The sequence below is a fragment of the Primulina eburnea genome, chromosome 1, assembly GCF_022965805.1.
Source record: "Primulina eburnea isolate SZY01 chromosome 1, ASM2296580v1, whole genome shotgun sequence".
NCBI lineage: Eukaryota > Viridiplantae > Streptophyta > Magnoliopsida > Lamiales > Gesneriaceae > Primulina > Primulina eburnea.
Window position 1 is genome coordinate 2,907,209 of NC_133101.1, and position 23,782 is coordinate 2,930,990.

Genomic DNA, 23,782 nt, shown 5'->3' on the forward strand with positions numbered 1-23,782 from the left:
GTAAATAAGTAAGACATGGATTATCCATCAATTTCAATTTCATCTTTTCAAGTACACCTTAACCCAATTGAGCAAAAATGCATTCCATATTCATTATCTGGAAAGCTTTTGCACCACCATACTAAGGTTACATCTTGCTTTAAAGAAGGCCGATTACTGATAAGACAAATTCGAGTATGTAACATTACATTTTTATTTTTTTTGGACTAAAAAAAAACATTACATTTTTTAATGAATCAAAAACCATTGCATGCATCAATCTAAAAGATGTTCATGTATTATGGGCATATGATACTAATTTATTTTACACAAACATCATCGCCAATTTTTTAGCCTTTTTTTAATATATATATTCACCTTTTACATTAAATATTTAAAAACAAATAATAAATAAATGCATAAAATTTGAAGTTTTTTTTTCATATTTTTTAAAATTCAAATTTAAATGTTTATGTTGATTATATCATTTCGTTTAATTTTAGTTATGATTTTGAGTTTTGTGCTAATTTTAATATTTTTAATTTTTATTACTCTGTATCATATTAAATAAAATGTAATTTTTTATATATATAATATTACGTTTTTCAACTTTTTAAAAGAGTGTCGTCGTGAATTTTATATATTGATTGTCCGTAAATTACTATTATATCTCAATTTGAACTTTAGTATATATTTTTTTTAACATATTCTAAAACATAACTAAAACTTTTAATCAAAATTTATTAATATAATAAATAACACAAATTTTGACTTTTGAAAATATTTATTTATTGTTTAAAATTTTTATAAACAAAATAATATTTGATTTTTTTAGATATTTTTATCTATTTTTTTGTTAATAGCATTTCACTGAATTAAGATAAAAATTTCAATTTAATCAAAATAAAAAAATTCAATTTAACGACATAAGATTGTTATTCTCGCTTATGTGTTATCTATGATATAATATTTTAACATATTAATTTCTTATAATAATATTTAAAATTTCAATATATTCATTATATTATATCAATAATTATCGAAACGCTAATACCTATTTATTTTAATAATTAGTATACAAAATAACATATCATTCATCAACATGGATAAAGTAGTAATACAAGCAAGACAAAATTTTTGCTAATGATTCACACTTTATATTTATTATTAAATTTGGTTATTTTAAAAAATAATTATAAAATAATTCCTAACACACGATGTTCGTTTTTGAATCACGCGTTTCCTTAATTCTCATATAAAAACAGCGGACTTTTTGAAAAAGGAATTCGAAAGGTCTATCGACTTAACTTCCCCCCGCTCCTTTCCTCAAACAGCACCAAACTTACACAAACACGACGAGGTTTACTTCATCGGATCGGACTGAATCCACCGCCAGATGCTGTCCGCAGTTCGATCGTTGGTGCCACCTCTCTGAGGCTCTTGCCTCCTAGTCATCACGAGGTACGCCTATGGATTCATTCCTCTGATTGTTGTTATTATGAATAAAATCCTAATTTCGTCGGTCGATCTTTCCTTTTGCGCGTCCGAAGCTTGGATTGATTGGATGGAGAACGTTTTTGTGTGTTTTATATGATAATATCTAAACCTAGTTGTCGTTTTGTTAGAAGTTTTCTGGAGCTCGTGGGTACCATTCCCAGTCAGGGAGAAAACTCTGGGGATACTCGTACTTTAGAGGTTCAGTCATGCTACATAAGGAGTAATCAATTGCTGACTTTTCTTTTTCTTGTTTTTTTGGATATAAGTGTAGTTACACATGAATTTGAATACTTTTGGGAGCAACTGGGTCGTTGCCTCTGGGTCATCTTGCATTACACTTTTCTTATAACTTTTGTTTGTTTCCGTGTTTAATTGTTGACAGAACACGAGCCCACCAGATGCCAGACATTTCTCTGTTTCAATAAAATGTTGATGTTCTTTGGCCAGTGCGGTATTTTGGAGAAAAAATATAAAGCATTTACTTCACAATAATAGATTACATATTCTAAGGATAAGTCGAATGTGAAATCTGCAATTCTAACCTGACACAAGAATAGATTACATATTTTGTAGTTGCCACTTAAAAAAAATGTTGGTAAATTCTTTCTGAGTGGCATTTCTAATTGGTTCGATTTCAAAATTTCAGTTGTTTTAAATCGTTAATTTTTCTTCAAAAAAATAGCTAGTTATCCATAAAGGCCAAAATATAGGATCTATAAAATGAATAAAACTTAACCAAACGCAACTTGTTCATCTTGTTTAATATAACTCCATAAACACCATTAAATCACAAACCATCGGTATAAAAAAAAGAAGAGAAAATCAGCAACATGGTGTTAGTGAATCTACTGGCTCTCGTAACGAAAAATCCGACATATGATTCTTTTGGTTTAGCTTCACGCGTTCCTGATCAATACCCTGCTTTTGGATTTCTCTCTCTGGTAGAATGATTCTCCTTGAGCCCCTGTAATCTATTTACTGTAGTATTTAAATGGTCTCGGTTTTATGGTATGTTTGCAAAAATTCTCAAATGTTTTCCGATTTTTATATGTTTGACGGCTGTGAAAAGATCGTATAAGATGTTAACCTTATGGAGAAAATGTTGCGCACACTATATTTTTTTGGAAAGATGATTTCATTTGATTGTAGAAGCTTTATGACGTATTTCTGTTTTTCCGTTTTGGTTTGTAGAATTGTTTGGGGTATCGCTTGATGAAGCACATCAAGGGTTTACCAGAGGCGGTTCACAGTTCCATGCGTTCAGGAGTTGTAATATGTGATTTGACAAGGATTGTTGAAGAGCTCGTTCTAAATAGCATTGATGCAGGTGCTACCGAGGTATGCTGCTCATGGGATTTCTTTATGTTGAGCGTGGTAATATGATTTCTAATTGGTTGCCTCATATTTAAGTGCAGTATCTCTGAAAAAAGGAAAATTTTATATGCTTTTCTTTTGATAATGGACACAAAAAGAATGTTGTTTTCCATTTTATATCCGTTGCAGGATTCAAAATGGTTATGGTGGTGTTTCGTGCAATTATTCTATCAATTTGTGAAGGCATAAAATTTTTTCGTTTTCTGAAATAATTTATGGATCAAATTTTATTAATCACACCAAAACTTGAAAAGAGCAGTGGCTAATTGAACGAGGATAACAATGTGTAAAAAGTCTTCTGTTGATGGAACCTATAGTAGCGCAACCAAGACTTTTGCAGTTTGCATAGCCCGATTATAATTTTAGATACCTCTTGATATTTACGCTTTACTTTGGGAGCTCTCAAAAGTTACTCGAATGGCTGCATCAGGTGTCTGTTGCAGTCAGGGTTGGTAATTGCTATATTAAAGTGGTGGATAATGGTAAGTTCCTTTATTATATGTTTCCATTTCTCTTATTATTATGGACAAAACTGAAATAACTAGTCCAATGTACACTATAACTTTAAGATGATGGAAGAGAGTTTCAATATTTTGTATCATGTGTTGTTTATGATGATTTTTTGCATTTTGTTCCTTTTGTTGGTATTATGATGTTCTTTCCATCAGACATTGTTAACTTAATCAACAGGGGTTCAACAATTTTTTTATCTTTCCCTTTTCTGATAGAAAATGGATTCATCATTCTTTCACATAAATATGTATTTTCTATGATAGGATCTGGTATTACACGAGATGGATTGGTGCTTCTGGGAGAACAATATGGTAATGGCTGAATTTATTATTTTTGGCTGATCTCTGCATTTGTAACTGGTGTGAGTAAAATTATGTCCGCCAGCGAGATGTAACATAGTTATTAAAAGGTGCGCCTATCATTGCTCTTGGGTAACTACCCAGGCGCATGCCTTGAAACATGGGCGCCTAAATCACACTCTTATGCCCAGGCGCAAGCCTGCGTAAGGTGCAGAAGCGAGCGCCTCATGAAATTGGTCTGCAATCTTTTGTATAATCAACAATAACCCTAGCCCAACCAATTTGAAGCGCAATTTCCAAAGCCCATAGCTATTTAATAATAAAAATGCCCTGCGTGCATGTAACGGCGTGCAATAGACTTTTCATCTCCCTTGAACTTTCAATTCTAAATTTCTAATTTCTAATTATCAGCGTGTAGCAGATTAAGCCCAACACAGCAGTTTTGGTTTCTCGATTTCTAGCGATTCAAGTCAATTAGAAGGCAGCCTTATTCCCTCTTTCTTTTTTCCAATTGCTCTTACTGCTTCCAGTTTTTTCAATGCTCCTTGGTCCTAATCTCCTTTAAAGCCTGTTGCCAATAGAAATGTCCAATTCTGAATCATCAGCCTTTCAAAAAGATCCAACATTGAATTATGCAACATTAGTTCACCCAAAAAATACAAATAAAGTGAAGTACGATATTTTTGGGAAAATAACTATTGGTGGGATTTATAAACATAAGCTCCATCTTGTTGGAGACAATAGAAATACGAAAACTTGCTCAAAATGCCCATAACATGTGAAAGAAGAAATATGTTATATGGCAAAAAAGAAAGAAGTGAAAAATCAAATGGAAGTGATACTTCACGTTGATGAAGTTGCAGAACCACAAGTATATTTGGAAGTTGAAGAAGATATCCTAGCAAAAGGAAAATGACCTATATCAGCTCCAGTTGCTTAGTGTTCTAGTCTCGCACCTGGTTTTCAAAGAAAGAAACTAAAACAAACTTGCCCAATAGATTTATATTTCCGACAAGATGGTGACGAGATTGTGAAGCAATGGAAGAAAAAAGATATAAAGCTCTGTGATGAAAATAAAAAGAAATCGAGGCAGAATTAATTGTGTTAGGAGATCTAGACCATAACGTAGCTGCAACGTATGTGTTACCTCTCCAACCTTCTGAATAATTTTATAAGGCACATAACTCCTCACACCAAGCTCTTGATTCTTTTTATCTCCCCACTCCCCCCATGACAACTCCCCATTTGATTTTCCCTTGGTATACATTTTGAACTGTGGGCTTTTCCTTTCTACCCATTGGACTCACTTCCTTCTGGTCTGTAACAATGACATAGGTCAGTTTCAACTTTACGGCTGGTCCTTCTGCATGTTTGTAAGAATCTTGGCTATGGAGAATGCAGGATGGCATGCAATGACTAAAGGCTTTATTAATCTGAACTCGAATTTCCTTAGGTAATTTTGATTTGGAGATTTTGGTGTTATAAACTACCTATTCATATTACATTATTACCCAAACGGGGGACTATTGCCAATTGCTTTGGTTCATATGTGATCACCTGGATTTTAGACTAAGAATTTTTTGCATAGCAAATTCAAACGGAGACATTTTCAGCTGTAATCGGAGAACAATTTTCAAAGGTTTAATATTAAGTGGCATGGCTATAAAAGTGTGTGTGTATATATATATATATAATTTTTTTTTTGATAAGAAACTTAAATTTATTATTAGATAAAATTTACAATAGTAACAGATGAGTATTCCGCAAAACGATTGCTAATACAACCTATAAACTATTACCACACTATCGTCATGCTCAAGAAAATTTAGACATGAAATAAGATGGCATAGCGCTTAACACTGATTGTATCAAAGTAAGTCGGCCCCTTGATAGGAATGCCTTCTTATCGCCATTTTTGATATAACTGGTTCCCAAAAGTTAAAATTTGTATGATTCCCTCCCAATGGTACCTCGAGATACTTAATCGGCCCCTCTGTCGGTAGGGGCAATTGCCACTTCCAACAATTCCTCTCATAATAATTGTACACGTTTGCAATTATAGTTATAGGAATCAAATGCTTGACCTTGGTTCTAATATGAATTGTAACATCATGTGTTTGTCGTTTTATCAAAAGTTATAGTAGATGATCAATTTTTTGAGCTATGCAACAATCCAAGTAGCGCATTTCAACCGTTCTACATGTTTTATACAATTGTCTCTTCCAATAATTCCAAGATTTTAAAATTCGCTATGCACTAGTTGGGCGTTATACCAGCGTCTAGTGTCTGGGACACTTAGGCGGAGACTAGGTGCCGCTAGGCGGATTCCACGGTATCAAGAGAGTCGTAATGGTTCTTTGAATAAATTTCAGCCCAAACTTTGTTAAAATCCAATTGACACGTGATCCAATTCTCCTTTTGCTCGAGGCAGATCAAGATAACAAGCAATGCAAGGGAAATCAGAGTAAAGAAAAAATTACTTTTAGGGCTTAGTGTGTTAGATCGATTTTCTTGTGTCCGTGAAGTAAGCAGACAAAAAGATGAGAGTTGTGTGTTGGGAAAACGCAAGTCAACAAATCGTGTTTTAGTTGGACTTTCATTTCCAAAAAATCAGTGTTCTAGATGGCAGTCGTTGCGGCAACCATTTGAGCCAGGCTATGTTGCATGGATACGGGTACGAGTATCGTATCGAATACGATGATACGGATACGGCGACACCTCAAATTTTGAAAATATAAGACACGATACGGCTAGGATACGACAATCATTAAAATATATATAAATATTATATATATTTATATAAATTTAGTATTGAAATGTAAAAATTATGGAGATAGATGTAATATTTCATTAATCATGATATCTTAAGTACAAAATATTAAATGCAAAATCCATCTAAAGCAATTAAAAAGAAATCAAACATCCATATCGGTTGAATTGAGAGCCGCTTGAGTAGAAATTGAATGAAAGAGATGGACAAATGTATTTAGGGATTTAAAAGCCCAGCCCAATTTATTTTAAATTATTTTCCTTTAGTCCCTAGAAATTTTAATTTTTTTAATTAACCCCTAAAACTTTTAAATATTTGCAATTTTGCCCCAAACGTATTTGAAAAACGTATCCGCGCCGTATCCACGGCGTGTCATCGTCGTGTCCAAAACGTATCCGGCTGGTCAACCCTAAACAAAGTCAACGATACGGATTTTGAGGTATCCGACACGCGTATCTGCGTGTCGTATCCGTATCCGTATCCGATACTTCAAAAAAAAATTTAAGGTATCCGTGCTACATAGGAGCCAGGGTTCCGAGTTTTAAAGAAAAACGAGATACAATGTCAACTTTAAAGTGAAGACAAGAAGACGCGGCCGAGGCGTGTAAAGAGAAGACAGAAGAAGCTGTTCGATTCTAGGGTTTTATATTTTCGGGCCAATCGGTCTTTAGCCCATTAAGAAACAGGTCACGAGTCTTCTATAATGAATTGTTGGGCTTCAAAACAACTAAATAGACTTGGAATGAAAATGTTATTGCTTAAAAAAATTCAACCGCCTAGGCGGTGTGACCGCCCCGCCACCACCTCCTGCCATTTCTACGATACATGTAATGTTCTGGATTTCATAGAGCTTTCAAAAATTTAAAGCCAAAAAAAATCTTAAAAAAATTCTATAGCCGCCTAATCTCGCCTAGGCGCCTTTGCCACCTAGGCTGGCCACCTAGCACCTTTTCGGTGTGGTAGAGTGTGGAGCCTAGTGCTTAGGCGGCTGTCTAGCCTGAGTTTTAGAACACTGAATAATTCCAATATTTGATTAGCTAGTATGTCCCAACTTAAATAAAATTAAGAATAATGGCTTGGAGTTCACCTCTAGAATTTTTGTATTTCCGCCAAACAGAAGATCAAGGAAGAAATACTGATATTTTTGTTTCAAAAAACAGAGGCTATGTATCTTTGTTTAATTTTTCAGCCTTCTTTCTCCGTTTCTTAAATAAAAGTTTACAGCTTCCCAAAAATTATTATTGTATTATGTTCTAATCCTGTGTATTATTTTTCAAAATTTTAAAAGATACTATATACTATTAAAAGAAAGTTCTCACCCAACATATTTTATATGAATGAAATCTCCAGTAAGGAATGTTCCCTCAGAAAAAAACTTGGCATTCATCAATTCTCCAATATATTTTCCAGAAAACACTGAATGTAATTATCCTGGGTAGAAGCAAGCGGCAACAGTTTCTTTTTTCTTCCAGAAAATGGTTTTGAATACGTGAACCACACTATTTGTTTGCAATTACCTACCTGTACATGCACCTATGTATGTGGAATACTCTTGCTTTGCTTCTTTGTCAGTTGGTAGCAGGGCAAACCCAGGTCTGTCAGAAAGACTTGGAATTTATGCTGTCTCTGCTTTACTTCTAAATTTCTCTTTGGAGAAACTTTGTACAAATTAGTTTACAAAGTGGCAGAAAAGTGTGAATGACAAACACAGTAATTTCCATTATTTAATGTTCGAAAACTGTAAACCATCATATTTTTGTAACCTGCTCAGTCTGATTTCCAATTGTTGCATACCACAGCTTTCAGATTAGAAGAAGGTTGGCTTCATTTAATTGTTTATAGCAGTTTTAAAATTGATAAAAGATTTTAAGATTGATTATTTAATATATATCATCAAAACTTAGTTAAAAGTAGTTCTTCCATTTATTTGAGAAAATTGGAGACTTAAATTGGTCTGCTGGTGTGATTGAAAGTATTAATTGATTTCAGAGTTTAGTTGAAGCTTATGCCATTGATAGCATGAAGTGGTCGAATCCGGAAACTGGAATTATTTAATATACATCATCAAAACTTATTGTTATTATTTGTGCAAATAGCAACATCAAAGTTTGATCCCATGGATTCAATGGATGCTGGTATGGAAAGCTTTGACTTTCATGGAGAAACTCTGTGCTCAATTTCTGATATATCTTTGCTGGAAATTGTGACAAAAGCACGTGGAAGGCCAAATGGATATAAAAAGATAATGAAGGTACGGGGATCATGAAACTTACAAACATTAAATTTCAAAGCAACTGTTCCCGTTTTATCATATTTTTATTCTTTTCGCAGAACCGCAAGTGTTTGTTTCTTTCCATAAGTGATGATAGACTAGATTCAGGCACTACAGGTATTATTAATTGTGGTCAAAAGCTTCATCATCAGTTGTTTTTGTTTCAAACCAGAGTTTGATATTTGCGATCTGGTACAATATTCACTTACCACGAGGCAGTTCTATTTTCATTTAAAGATAGGCATCAAATTCGGATATGTATTAACAAGTGGGCAGAAAAACTTGAAGTCTTTTCTTTTAATTTATTTCTATTGCTTTTATCTGCCAGTCCGTGTCACATCATAGCTTTTTTCTTTTACTAAAAAATGTCCTTTGCTTTTGCTGATTGCAGTTACTGCCCGTGATATATTTTACAATCAACCAGTTCGCAGGAAACACATGGAATCCAGGTTCAATTGGCAATATTGAACATTAATTTTCGGAAGCTCTACAATGTTCCATTAACGATTTTACTTTAGTGCATATGGAATTTGTTCTTGCCTGACGTGGTTATGGTGCGTATATCTGGAATTGTAGTCCCAAGGTCTTGGAATCCATCAGAATGAGTGTGCTAAGAATTTCCCTCATTCATGTGAATGCCTCCTTTAAAGTCATGGATTCAGAGAGGTATAATTCCTCTCGGCTTCTAATTGTTACCGTTAGAAGTACTGTTAGAAGGTTATTATCATTAATTTTTTTAGATTCTAATCACAACTATTGAAGCTTCTTTTTAATATTTTCATTTAAATGCAGTGCATGTGAGCTGCTTCATGTTGGACCTTCCCACCCTCCTTTGTCAATACTTTTTAGTAATTCCAGGATCGGGGGAGCTTTGCATAGATTGAACATATCTAGTGGTGCATTGAACGTTTCTGGACATATCTCTCCCCCTTTGCAAAATTTTTCTCTAAAGGTATGGTGACTTGCATGATGCTTAACAGTGGTCATTTAATTTATAAATAGCACCGGTGTTTCTGATTGAAGGTTGCTTCTGTGCAGGTGATACAATATATATGTATCCGTGTCTATATTGTTGCTTGTAAAAGTTGTTATTTGGTGAAGAAGTGTCATTTGGAATCTTTTTTTTTTCTTGACCACAAATGGCAGACATCAATTCAAGATTTATTTGCAAAGGACCAATACATAAACTATTGAATCAGTTGGCAACTAAATTTGATGTATCGAATTCATCAAAGCCTACTGCTGGTTCCCAAAACGTGAAACGAAATAAGGGTCAGATGGGTCCAACATTCATTTTGAATCTAAGCTGCCCAAGATCTCACTATGATATAGTTGCTTCTGAGCAATCAAGGACCTCAGTTGAATTTAAGGTAGTGTCCCCTTGTGCTATTCAGGTTTTGAAATTTCACATCAGTGCTTTCTGGAAGCCGTAAAAAGCAACATATATTCAATTTGTGATGCTTTTTAATATTTTTTACTTATGATATGCCAAGTGAAAGCACATAAAAATAGATAAATTCCTTGTATTTGGTCATGCTTTGTTGTTTATGATTTCTACATGTTAGTTGAGAAAATCTGGTTGACTACAATCAATCAGGGCTGGTTTCAGGCTACTATATGTGGAGAGAGGACTTCAAGGGAGTGTTTACAATAACTTCTACCTTTAAAGAAGTGATTAAATTTATAGATTTTGAAGAAGATTGGAATACAGGAGTTTTGTTCGAAAACAAAAGTAAATAGCTGAAAATTTGAAGTGAACAATGTTTAATAAATAAGCGATTGAAATACTAATTTTAAACAAGAATCACTTTTGTAGAAGTAGAATCAACGTCCCAATAATATATGAATTTCAATTAAATTATATATAAGTTAACGCAGAATCTGGGTTTAAGAAACACAAAAAACCAATTTTTTTAAGCCAAAAGATAAGTATCACTTTTTTTTATTGGTTGCAAACACTTTCTAATATTGTTCTGGAATTCAACTCATCCACAAACTTGTTTTTTCAAAATTTTCTGGACGTACTAAAGTGAAAGTTCACTAATGTTTTCTGCTTTGTTTTAAATTTTACTTGCAATGCAAGGAATCTCTGTTTCTCCATGGGGAAATTTGCTCTACAAAGGCATATATTTCCCTGTATTTACCATGTTTACTTTTTCTTTATCAGGATTGGGGTCCTGTACTTTCTTGCATTGAGAATGGCGTCGTCAACCTTTGGACTGAGAATCTGTCTCATGGTAATGGACTATGCAGCTGGTAAAATTATATTTTAAGCTTCGGTCCAGTTCATTTTATATGTCCTGAAAGAAAAATTGGTCTTCCAGGGTGGAGATTGTTTGATTACTCGATAGAGTGATGCCCGTTACTCGTGGATCAAAATTATTGTATCCATTTTTTCCCTTTGTGCATGTGTGCCTGCTGGATCTTTTGGAAAATAAAAGAGACTCGTATCTTTTTTAAATTGTTTTTTTTCCCTCAGATAATTTGTTATGCTTTCAGGCATAAGATTTAAACATGTCTAAAACATTTTTACGCTGGTCTATTTACAATATTTTGATTTGAGATTTTGGTTGATCTTGGCCCAAACCATGCCAACTCGTAATTGTGTGATCTGCGTCCAACTTAGAAAATGCTTAATTTATACCCCAAAAAAAAAAGAACATGCTTGTTTCTTTTTTTATGCCTTCTTGTCTTGCATTAATTTTTGCTTCGATATTTTTATCTCAAACATTCTCAATCATGAGTTCTCTTTGTATGTGGACTTATCTTTCGTATCACTCTGCATGTCTCACTGCTTCTCATTTCATGTACTTATCCCTTCGATCAAATTCAAATACTTTTCTCTGTACAAACTCTCTGCTTAAGTTGTTAAGTTCCATTCATAGCTCATCCCTGTACACAGTCCAACCAGCAAAAATATGTATTTCACAATGGGAATTTTTTAGCAAGAGCAATTTATACATACAAATAAATCACTTGCTGTGGAGGCTTGGCTTTTATGTCTCAGACCGAAAATTTTGTACCATATGGATTCTAAAATCTTTCATTGATGAATCTTTTTTTGTAGAGTGTTATAATAATGGCAGCAGGAAACTTCAGTAGCGGTGATGAATTGATGACACTTGTTTTTCCCTCTTTAAAATTTGCACATACCAGCCGGCTGGCTCAAAATGATATGTTTCATTTTCCCTCATTATGTTTTCCTTAAAAATGTTTCAATATAAAAAAATTGTGGTTTGTTCACTGAGTTACACCACTACGTTAGAGATTATGAAGTAAAATTACTGAAATTTAATTATTTCTGAGTCGCATTTAAAACTCCATGCCAATTCAATAATGGCCCAAACAAAGGGAACATATAGATTATGTGCTATTTTGGTGCATGAAGCCCTTTTTATAATGGTAGACAATATGACGCCATTGCTGCTTCTCTTATCTTGCTCCATTTCGCTGCCTATATATTGATATATTTAATTATTTTCTTTGCTGGGGGAAAATGATATGCCAGCCACTTTTGAAAGTGGAAGAAAGAGATTCAGGGGACAGAATATCCCAACATCTATAGATCTTGATACCACACAGCTGAAGAATCTATCTGAAAATTATGATAATTTTCATGCTTGGGAGGAGTGCGCATCTTCACGCAGAGAAACTTCCCCAAAAGTTTATAAGGTTAAAAAGCATCAAAGTGGGGCTGGTTTTTGGCCTGATGCTGACTACTTAAGTCGATCGTGCGATCAATCTCAATCTGGTCACAGAGTATCAAAAAATGAAGATAGTAGCTGCCGTCGAAACCCTTGCTGTGTTTTCTCTCCAGATTGTTACCACTTTATTGGATATTCATCTGATAAACAAGAGGCTGGTGTGTCATTTCCAGAAATGGGTTTCTTACAAAAAACTTATGCTGACACAAATAACATGTCAATGAGTAGGACATCTGTTGGTTGCCTTGCACTTGGCGATGATATACCTATTAATCGGGATCTGAGAAAATCTCTGAGGCGCTGCTACTTTCAAAGAAGCTTTCCACATGACAAAAAATCATCTGCAGATGATGAAAGATCTGAATTTGAAAGTCAGGACTTGAGAATACAGGAAAAGTGGGTTGATTGTGATAAGAACGTTGAGAATGAAATTTGTCCTGTCTTTTATGGAAGAGATGTACCGTGCAATAAAGAACCACCATTTCAAGATTCTCCTATGATTCCATATGACACACATGAAGACTTAGAGTTCATGATAAGAGACTCCTTGGATTCAACTGAAGTATTTAGTGACATCATAACTGACTCCTGTAAACATTTCTTGAACTGCAAGTCAAGTCAGCAATCTTCTGGTTCTGGAAGGTGCCCCATTACAGCAAAGCAAATTGTTGGGACCAAGTTTCCGGAAACTCTGGTTGAAAGTCACTCTGAATTTGATGAAGATTCTACGCAGGGATATTTCATTCATAGAGAAGATGATGATCTCGTAGGTGGCAATTCAAGTTTGAAAGGAAATTGGTTCCGGCAAAGTTGCTCAATTATGAACTCTTTCCTTGATCAAAAGAAAGGAATTGGGGATTATGATTGGGATGACTTTGAGAATTCTCCATCTGAATACCCTTTAGAAACATTTTGCGAAACTGATTGGTCTCCTTTACCTTTTTTCAATGACAATAGTTCCAAAAGATACTCAGTGTCATCATTCGATCATGATCCTTTGTTGGAGAATGACTGTGGAAGACCGAATGATAGGATGCAAGAGAGAACATCTAATAGAAAGAAAAGCTCAATAAGGAGCCGTTCAGCTCCACCATGTTACAAAGGCAAGAAGAGATTTTTTGGTTTGAGTGATTCTTCCAGCGTGTCCGCAAGAAGCAGCTGCCAGATGATCGCCAAAACACTGTTATCTACAGGTGTTACTTCCACAGCCTGCTGTTTTTTATTTTTTCAAAATTTCAAATAGAGCATTTATAACATAGGAGAAATTTAATGATTTGTGCAGGGCCAAGCAGCTTGAATCCTGCACTACTTCATGAAGAAAATGTGAGCTTAAGGTAGTTGCGGAAATCATTTGCTCAATACCGCTTTACTCTAGTGGAATAATCAATTATATATTTTTAGTTTGCGCAAAGTTGTAGGTTTTCATGACGCCCTGTATAAATTTTAGGTGATAAAAATTTTAACTCGAATCAATTTTGTCTTCTTCACAGGCCAGGGTTAGAAAGGACACCAGAGACCATCAAGATTCAGGATGGCATATCACCAAAGCAGCAACTAACCAGCATGGAGACTGTTGGAAGTCAGTATTTTATTTATGCCAAGTACAAGTCACTTTTTGTTACCTTTGTAGGAAGTGTTTTACCTTCTCGTGCCATACACTAAAGTATCTATCCACTTGAATTTACTTGATCATTCATTGTTCATTATCCTGAATCTTTCAGTCTTACCTATCAATCATGTGGGATACATGAAACGATGGGATCTATATTATTACTCAGTGCAGGCCTAGGAAACGATTGTATATAATTCTTTTCTTGTTTTTTCAGGAGTAGATTTTCAAGAAATCCACGATCCTTTGGATTCTGGACAGAAATGGAGAAAGTATTGTTTGCCCGCCGAGGTTAAGTTTGTTTTTGGATATAAAATTTTGAAGTATTAGTGCAATTGCATGTGTTTTGCCACAGAATCTTCTGATTTATGGTTTCAGTAAAATCAAATTATCATCCATACAGGGTGGGCATGCACGGTGTTATAACAAAGATCAGGATACCATACTTGACATCTCCTCGGACTCCTTTCACCTTATTCGTGATTCATTAGTTCCTACAACCATTGATAAGACCTCCCTTGATGATGCCAAAGTCCTTAATCAGGTGGATAAGAAGTTCATTGCAGTTGTGGCTAGAGAAACCCTCATTGTGATTGATCAGGTCTTGCGTTTTTTAGCAATTATTCGGGTGGTGTTTTTTTTTTTATATTCCTTTTATGAGTTCTTGATTTTACTTGAGAAATTCAATAACTGCATCATTCTCAATTATAAATTCAGGTCTTAGTCTTTTTACTCTGATTGAGCTAATTACCCAAATGTATATAGCGAGCGCATGAATCATAGGCCAGACAGTGGCATATTGTTGGAGATTTTTGTGAGCTGTAACATCTGAAAATTTTTTGGAGAAGAAAACAGGTGAAAATATTTAAAAAAATATCAATTAAAATTTATCCTGGTGATCTCATTTTCTCAAATTTTTATAATTTTTTGTTGTTCTGCTTTTATTGTCAATGCTTTAGAATAATTTTCCAAATAAGAATTGGTCATGAATCATGTTAACTCCTGGGTTAAGAATTCTTCTGTTAATGGTAGTGCTTCCGAGTAGATTTAAGAGCTTGTAATTCTTATACTTTCTTTGATGTTTAAATTGTATCTACATTAGTGAATCGTTAGCTGAATAGTTTAAATTTTTGTAAGTGTTGCTATTTTTAATGATGATACGTTATTGACTTTCTTTTAAATTTAAACTGGATCTAATTTTACAAATTTGGGCTTAAATACTAGAGCTTTACTAGCATCAATTTGTGAGAGGTTAGGTCGACATCTAATTCTCCCATGGTTATGACATTGATGGACTATAGCTACAGAGTCAGTTGTTGTGTCCCGTATAATGTTTGTACCCTTGATAGAGGGGTGTAATTTTAAATCATTCTAATGGCTGTGCTTGTTTGGGTTTTCAGACTCAAGTCCCGTCTAAATTACAATTCATAATTTTATCTGCGCCTTCAAAAACGTCACTCAAATTTTGTTTTCAAGATTTCAATTGAGTTATTATCATATAACATTGCAAGACAATTATGTACAACATAATATATCATGCAAGTTCACATTTTTTTCCTTCAAAGTTTCAAATGATCATTATTTTATTTCATTTATTTCGATATTGTTACCTATTATAATTTTTTTAAATCACATCAACTTTCAAGGTTTCAAATGATCATTATTTTATTTCATCTATTTGAATATCCGTGTTTGATTCAACATTGAACATTTTGTGTGCATTCTTTTGTTTTCCCGCCTTACTTTCAATATGTGGATTAAAGATCATAACAGCTTCTATTTGTTATCCTTGAGAAACCATTTAACTTCATTGGTTTACTTAAACTTTAAGAAATGCATAAACATCAACACATGGATGTTCTTGACTAATAACGTGGTATCATTCGAATATGGAACGATTTCAACATCTTCATGATGCATTGAGTTTTGGTTATTGTTTACAGCATGCTGCTGATGAGAGAATAAGACTGGAAGAATTGCGCCACAAGGTAAAACAATTAGCTGATCGGAGATAGTAAGATGCTTTGTAAATTGTGATTTACTCATCTACTGCAAATACTAGGTGTTATCTGGAGAAATGAAGAAAATCACCTACCTGGATGCAGAGCAAGAAATGGTATTCCATCTACACATCATTAATCATCATGTTTTACAGATCAACCATTCTTTTCCAGAGTCTTCTGGTATTGAATTTGATGTTTCCGACAAAATGTTCAGGTCTTTCCGGAAATTGGATATCAGTTATTGCATAATTATGAGGAACAAATTCAGAAGTGGGGTTGGATATGCAATATTCATTCCCGTGGTACAGGTTCCTTCACAAGGTAATAGCCAACTCTTATGCAGCGGAAGTTGATACTATATTTTTCATTCTTCTAAAGGGACACATACCATGCTGTAAATATCCCAAATTCCTTCTTGACTGCAAACATTGACCTCCATTGGATTCTATTGTTGCGTATTTTGTTTATTATGATGTAGTTTACGTTAACACGGGATAAACTGTCACTTATTTTTGTTATATTGGCTTGCAGAAGTATAGATCATCTACACAGACAGGCAACTGCCGTTAAACTTCTCGCGGTAAAGCTCTAATATTGTCCTGTTATTGATGTACAACTGACTTCCATTTCTTGCTGTTTCGGTGGCTATTTCATCTTACTGTAACTTGGCTTACCAGCCACTGTCTGGTCTAACTGTTTGTTCATTGCCATTCATTCTCTTCATTTCAACGAACTTTTATGTTTCCATTTTATCCATAATCTAGGCATAGCGGACTGTTGCCATGTAGTAGCTGATGCATTAACCAACTTGGCAATTTTTGTTTGGAACACAGCAGTCTTTTTCAAGATACATATTAAGTTAGATTGAATTGCTTCGTATCAAAAGTTGATGTTTTTTATGATGTTGCCTTGTAATTTGATGGGATTTATGGCTTAGTTTTTCCTTGTGTGTAATTGGGTGTCATATCCTAGCCTAGAAAGAGCAGGTGTATCGTTGAAGAAACAATGCTTGTTTTAGAAAGTTTTTTTAATGTCATTTCTGTTTTTAGGATTCTCGGGAACAAATTCTATATCGACATTAAGTGCATTAGCATCAGTGAGGTCTATACGATGTTTTACAATTCACATTCTTACTAAGCCCTCTTTTGAAGCATTACCTTTTTTCATCAATTTTACCTAAATCTGTTTCTACATTAACTTCTTTTATTTTTGGAAACCTTTTATTTATTAATTTCAGGTACCATGTATTGTGGGTGTCAATTTAACCGATGGTGATCTGCTAGAATTTCTTCAACAGGTAAATTACTTACAATATTTTAATAACTATCATTTTATGACTACAACTTCAATTGCTCAAGTATTTTCTCCTCACGTGACACATGTTCTGCATCCCAACAGCTTGGTGATACGGATGGATCGTCGACCATACCTCCATCGGTTCATCGCGTACTTAATAGCAAAGCATGTAGGGGTATAGTCCAACTTCTTAATTACGAACAAGACACTGTTTTCCAATATATATAATATGTAAGTACAAGGTGCCCTTGTAGAGACTGAAGCCCGAGCATCGATGAGAAAAGGACATGATAGAAAGAATAACAAATACGCAAAATGAGAAAGGATTGTTGAAATCTTGTTCGTATTTTTAAATGATGTTGAATTGTAGGTGCGATCATGTTTGGAGATACATTACTGCCTTCCGAATGTTCCCTTATCGTTGAAGAGCTAAAACAAACTTCACTGTGTTTCCAGGTTAGCTTACGCTAATCAAGAAATTTTAAATCCCATCAATCAAAGCTGATTTTTCGTTTGTGCTTCGATTTTTTCACATTATCTATTTGCCTTTATCGAACTTTTAATAACATGGATCTCAAATGGTTAAAATTATCGGTCTTAGTTTATAATTATTACATCTTTATCCATATAAAAATTTATCGTTATGAATTTGAGAATAGAATGTTAAAAGTTCGCATAAGAAATATATCATAAACTTTATAGAATAAATCTTGATTTCTGAAATATCGTAATTGATTTTTAACAGTCTTTGACAAATTTATTCCTTTCGGCAGTGTGCTCATGGGAGACCAACCACTGTTCCGCTAGTCAACTTAGCCATCCTGCACGATAAGATAACTAAGCTTGGTTCACAGAAGTTGTGGCATGGATTACACCAACACGAGCTCAGCATACAACGCAGTGCACAGCGTCTAAGCTCTGCTATTGGTTAGCATGGACGGTGGTGTAGATACTGGAAAGAATGACTCTTATCTGAAAGCTCGTGATCCTTCTGGGCGATGCTATATCTTTACAAGAACTAATGCAGCTCCGTTGGCAACAAGATTCGAAAAACATGCATGGGGTACCACACGAATGTCTTGTGTATTGACAATCTTTTGGCACATTTTTCCTTGTTAATGTCAACGGTACATTTATAATAAGCCGAGTTGCAGGAATAAGAGGTTAAAACATGGAATTCATTTCAAAAGCAATTATTTTACACGAACCTTTCTGCTAATAATAATCCTTTTTTTTTGTAATTCATTGCCAAGCCAAAGTTGCTTTTCGAAGTGTTAATTAAGTGATGCTAATACAACACTGATCAATTGATAGCGATCAAATGGCCAAAAGTGTGTTTAAGAGATTGAAGTCGTGGTGTATATATCTGAATGTTTATATTCTCGAGTTAACATTAATTTTTTAGGTATCTTTTGGTTATTTCATTATTATTATTATTATTATTATTATTATTATTATTATTATTATTATTATTATTTTACTAATATTTTTAGTCAATGAGTTTTTATTATATGTTTTATGTTTATGTGATTTTTTTTTTGGTGTTTGAGTGGATATATTTCAAAATTTATAAATTTTTATACTAACCTTAGTTTCATCCAACCTAACAATCGTTAAAATAAATAATTCAAACACTCAACCTTAAAAAAATTTCAAATTTTCAGTTTTATATTCGAACTGTTTAACTTTTGATGTCTCACTCTTTCGCAATCTGTAAATTTAATCGTTTTTCTAAAAATATAATTTTTTACAATCGCTCCTTAAATTTACGACATATATTAATATTCTCTCAAAATAAATCTGTCTTAATAGAATAATTTTGCTTTTTTCCATATTTAATCCTTTTTGGTGGCATGCTGATTTGATGCCCAATGTTGCATTACTAACATGGCATCATATCAACACTTCTATTAAAAAAAGGACCAAAATCATTAAAAACAAAAAGAAAAAGCCAAATTATTGCACTGATATTGAATTTTGGATCAATCAGAGGGCCAAAACCAATATAGGTTAACTTGCAGGCAAATTTCAATTTTCACGTACATCATCATCAAAACAAGAAAATCCCAAAACGGACTACGCACAATTAATCATCAAGGTGTTTAATATTCGATCATGGTAAGAACAATACGAATTGGAATTAAGGTTCTATTGATCATATGTAAGCTGCAATATTTGGAAAAATCTATCAACAAAGAAGACACATGGACCGCAAAGCTACTACACCACAATGAATTAGTGCATTGACGACAGTGGAAGATACATTTTCGTTCTCATTGTAATCAGTTGAACTCATTTTCACATCACATACTTAATCTGAAAAATCCAAGTGACAACGTACAGTTGGTGGCAAATTTTTTTTAAAACCAATGATGAATCATGAATCTACAAATTTTCGAAAGCAAGGATCAGAGCATATCTGAAAAGGTTGCTTTCTGCACCAAGGCATTTGAATTCGATGAGAACTAGTCTCCCAAAAATCATCCGTTTGCTGTATGACACAGAAAAAAGCGAGGGTTAGCCCAACAAACAGTTACTTTGATCGTACTCTGAACGAGTAACTTAAACAATGGTGATATCAAAGATCGAAACCAGTTCAAAAGAAATTGATCCCTCTCGACCAAATTTGTGAATATACTTCTAAGAATATTGATTTTAGCACGTCTGATAGGAGATAAAGGGGATCTTAGTCGTCATGATACATTGCATTTAGCCAACTGTCTATACTATAAACACTATTGGAGAAATCCAACAACATGAGAAATGGCTATACCCAAGAAGTTCAATTTGGTTTTTCCAAGGTGCTCCATGTTACCCATTAGCATAGCCCACACTATCGCGTTTACGTTTGTTAGATTTCGAAAAGAAGCACAACTGAGCCCACGATTTCTTTTGCTTGGTCGGCTGTGACTTGACATCCTTCTGTGCATAAAGGTTGGCCATGTATTGAACAACAGCCTGACATGAAAAAGACAAAAAAAGAATCATATTTAGAAAAGAATAATTTAAAAGGAAAAAACAAATATGAAAACAGAATCGGATAACCTGAGCTCCTTCCTCGATTACTTTTCTTGGCGGCTCCAACAGAGGATTTCCCTCAACATTCAAAACACGCAGCTGAGAAAGCATTCTAAATGAGTCTGGAAGGACTCTTATTTGGTTATTGCTCATGTCCAACTCCTCTAGCATTTCAAGGTTTCCAATGGATCTTGGCAGAGATTGCAAGTCAGCAAAGTTGTTGCTTATGTTCAACCTCATCAGAGTTGTAGCAAGGCACAAGCTCTCAGGGACATATTCAAGCTCGTTGAAACTAGCATTGAGCTCTCTTAAGCTTGACAAAGATGCCATAGTCGTGGGAAACTGTTTAATGTTATTGTACCGCAAGGTTAGAATCTCCAAAGTTTCAATTCGTCCTACTGCTTCAGGGAGGGCTTTAAGCCGGTTGTAGTCTGCACGAAGCTCCATGAGTGAAGTACATTGGCCAATTGAATGTGGGATTTCCTCGATATTGTTAGTTTCGACATTCAATCTTTTGAGACTGACCAGCGATCCAATTATGTCTGGAAGCACGGAGATAGCATTAGAGCTCAAATCAAGATCTTGCAAATTAACTAATCTGGTAACAGTCGAAGGCAGCGATTTTAACTGGTTTCCTCTCAAATCAAGACTAACAAGGGAAAGCAAATCCCCGATGGATTCATGTAGTTCACAAATTCTATTTCCATGTAAATCCAATGTTTTTAATGAGGATAGCCCCCCTATAGATTCTGGTAATCCTGCAATCCTATTTTCTGATAAATCCAATGTGATCAAAATCGAAAGCTTCCCTATCGAATCAGGAATCCACTCAACTTGATCTGATAATTTTCCCTGCAGAATCAGCTCTCTAGTTCCTTTCTTCACCGACACTTGAATAAGACCGGCTAACTTTATAAGACCGAGTTTTTCCCCCTCTTGTCCTGTAACATATCAATTGTTCCAACATCAAAAATAGGATTGAGAGCATTTAACACAACAAAATTACCGACTGAATAAATATAGTCGATCTTACCTTGTTTGAGAGTGGAATCTACATATTGTGGCACATTCGATACATCTAAAGCTCGATTCCTGGCCCAAATTCCCTCACTTCCGCTCACACGAGAGGCCGTATTCGGCTTTTTCAAATAACTATCATCTTTAGCAAACAACACCTGCGAAGCCTTCATGCTCTCCTTCTCATTATAGAAACTCGAAGAAGATGATGAAGTGACTGTTGCCAATGGAGAATTCAAACTGTTGGTGGAGAAAGAAGCTGTGGTAGCCAACGACACATCGCTCGAATCTCTAGATTGAGAACCTGAACTCATAGGCAAGCATTTGGTAGCTCTCTGAATCAAATCACCAAAAACTAAGTGTACACCCTCTAGATTCAACAGTTTCAGAGCCTCCCTCTTAATGTCCTTGCTCTGGAAATGGACCATATTTCGCTGCATCTCCAGCAAGATATCGAACAATTCTTGTGGGACATCTTTTCCCTTGATTTGCTTTGCGATACCCTCCAATCTCAACTGATCTTCCCTCTCCACATTCTGAATCAAAGTTCTCGCTGCTTCAACCTCTTCTATTCCGGGACTGGCCGGTAATGATCTATGGATTCTCATTATCTCTTCCACCACGTCGTCTACTGTCGTCGTGGGCGGACCCATCGTCATTTTTCTTCCACTTTATCCTGTCTCCTGGAATTTATCAAAGATTCGCTGAAGCACAAATATAATAATACCGAAACCAAGGAATCGCCCACAGAAATTGAAAAGTTCTTCTTTCTACACAAGTATTCAAAAACACTGTAAAACAAAGTTCAATTTCGCTTTCCAAGCAAACCCTGGAAGAGAAACGACTTATAGGTGTCCGTATTCGAATTTGCTTGGTTCTTAGGGTTGAAAAAAACAACAGAGACACAATTCAACGACGCGGATTAATGCAATTATATAAGCAAAACACCAATTACCCCAAAAACAAAAAAAAAAAAAAACAATTAACACGTACTCTACCAACCTGTTACAGCGATTCAACGAAATGGCGCATCAAATCCGAAGAAATTTGAAGGCGAAATCTACTATCCAGCTACAAGAAAATTCCGACAAACATAGAGAGAAAAAAGAGGGAAAAAAAAGAGCAAGAAAAATTGGTGGATAATTGGAAATTTGCTCCAAACAGATCAGTCGATGGGGTTTATCAACAAGATCTGCTCACTTTTTCAGTATTTTATCCTCCTCAAGAAAAAGACTTTGAACCATATTTGGAAATGCAATTAATATTTCAAGAAAGTTATTGAGCAGTTTAATCTTTAAAATATCTTTTTAAAAAATAAAATATAAATTTATTTTTATTTTTCTTCTGATTAATATTATTTGTGCTCTTCCTTCCTCACATACTCACACAAATGTCACCTTATCAAAATATAATATAACATGTCCATTTTTGTGGGATATAAAATTCCAATTACATAGTTGATCATTTGGAGTGGTCCCTTTAATAAAGAATATGTTTATGAAGCTAGGTCCATCCAAAAATTTGATTAATAAACATGTGATTTAATCCAAAAGATAAACTTATGTGAGACGGTATCGCATCTTGTATTTTGTGAGATAGATATCTTAATTGGATCATTCATGAAAAAATATTACTTTTTATTGTAAATATCGACAGAGTTGACTCGTCTCAAAGATAAAGATTCGTGATACCGTCTCACAAAAGACATACTCTAATCAAAAAATTGAATTTTTGGATGGACCTAGCCTTATAAACAATTAAACAATATAAATAAATATATATATATATATAAAATGATATTTTTTATGAGTTATCTAAATAAAATTTTCTTCACATAAAATTGATTCATGAAATCGTTTTATAATTTTTTTTCTTTGTAGGTGAATAGATATTATCCACACAGCAATTATAATAATCATATAAATAATGCATTTTGTAGGTTTATGACTTTTGGGTCCCAATGATATATATGTTTTCTTGAAGTCATCCTCCTTGAATGGTCCTCACCGAGTGTTAGGCCCGAGCCTATAGTAGGCAGGAGGAAAACTCTCGGTGCAGTCTGAATCATTGATCATTTGATATGAGGATTTTTTTTCTCTCCTTTTTTAGCAGAAGAAAGGGACTAATAATTTTTGACCTTCTCGAAAAAAATAGGCTTCTAGCTAAATTAATTTTCTTACAGCAAATTGAAGCATTTGATTATAGAGGTAATAAGGTGGTATTTAATACTCGTTGATTTAATGGATCTAAACGAGTCGCACATACACCCTAGTACATTTTCTTGTATGCTGAAGACATCCAGGATTGGCTTCTCTTTTGTGAAAAAGATTGGACTATGTTTTTATTCAAATTTTATGTTCAAATCATAAATAATATCGTCTTTACTTTTAGTTAGGGGAAGAATTTGTTATAGTTTGGTATCGAACCTGAT

General features: G+C 34.3%; 2 protein-coding genes across 6 annotated transcripts; one reads left to right on the forward strand and one right to left on the reverse strand.

Moving 5' to 3' along the window:
• Positions 1 to 1,258: 1,258 nt before the first annotated feature.
• LOC140814220 (DNA mismatch repair protein MLH3) lies at positions 1,259 to 18,478 on the forward strand. Of its 4 annotated transcripts, XM_073173229.1 has the most exons (26): positions 1,259 to 1,440; positions 1,859 to 1,927; positions 2,668 to 2,814; positions 3,281 to 3,332; positions 3,627 to 3,674; positions 8,529 to 8,683; positions 8,764 to 8,821; positions 9,096 to 9,153; positions 9,281 to 9,370; positions 9,497 to 9,656; positions 9,743 to 9,758; positions 9,851 to 10,074; positions 10,872 to 10,941; positions 12,213 to 13,601; positions 13,691 to 13,742; positions 13,899 to 13,987; positions 14,235 to 14,308; positions 14,421 to 14,618; positions 15,961 to 16,005; positions 16,080 to 16,133; positions 16,235 to 16,341; positions 16,552 to 16,600; positions 17,258 to 17,317; positions 17,419 to 17,491; positions 17,687 to 17,772; positions 18,090 to 18,478. In XM_073173229.1, the coding sequence occupies exons 3-26, from the start codon at positions 2,689 to 2,691 to the stop codon at positions 18,246 to 18,248; spliced, it is 3,492 nt and encodes a 1,163-aa protein (XP_073029330.1). In that variant the 5' UTR covers positions 1,259 to 1,440; positions 1,859 to 1,927; positions 2,668 to 2,688; the 3' UTR covers positions 18,249 to 18,478. The 4 variants fall into 4 exon arrangements, with proteins under 4 accessions (XP_073029330.1, XP_073029265.1, XP_073029449.1 ...); XM_073173164.1 differs by lacking the exon at positions 1,859 to 1,927; XM_073173348.1 differs by lacking the exon at positions 1,859 to 1,927 and having other exon boundaries at positions 17,419 to 17,485.
• A 924-nt stretch (positions 18,479 to 19,402) lies between these two features.
• LOC140814425 (uncharacterized) lies at positions 19,403 to 22,611 on the reverse strand. 2 transcript variants are annotated; one of them, XM_073173510.1, is made up of 5 exons: positions 22,354 to 22,611; positions 21,368 to 22,027; positions 20,362 to 21,275; positions 20,090 to 20,274; positions 19,403 to 19,807 (listed from the first exon to the last, which is right to left on the reverse strand). In XM_073173510.1, the coding sequence occupies exons 2-4, from the start codon at positions 22,008 to 22,010 to the stop codon at positions 20,128 to 20,130; spliced, it is 1,704 nt and encodes a 567-aa protein (XP_073029611.1). In that variant the 5' UTR covers positions 22,011 to 22,027; positions 22,354 to 22,611; the 3' UTR covers positions 19,403 to 19,807; positions 20,090 to 20,127. The 2 variants fall into 2 exon arrangements, with proteins under 2 accessions (XP_073029611.1, XP_073029541.1); XM_073173440.1 differs by having other exon boundaries at positions 21,368 to 22,034.
• Between the last annotated feature and the right edge of the window lie 1,171 nt (positions 22,612 to 23,782).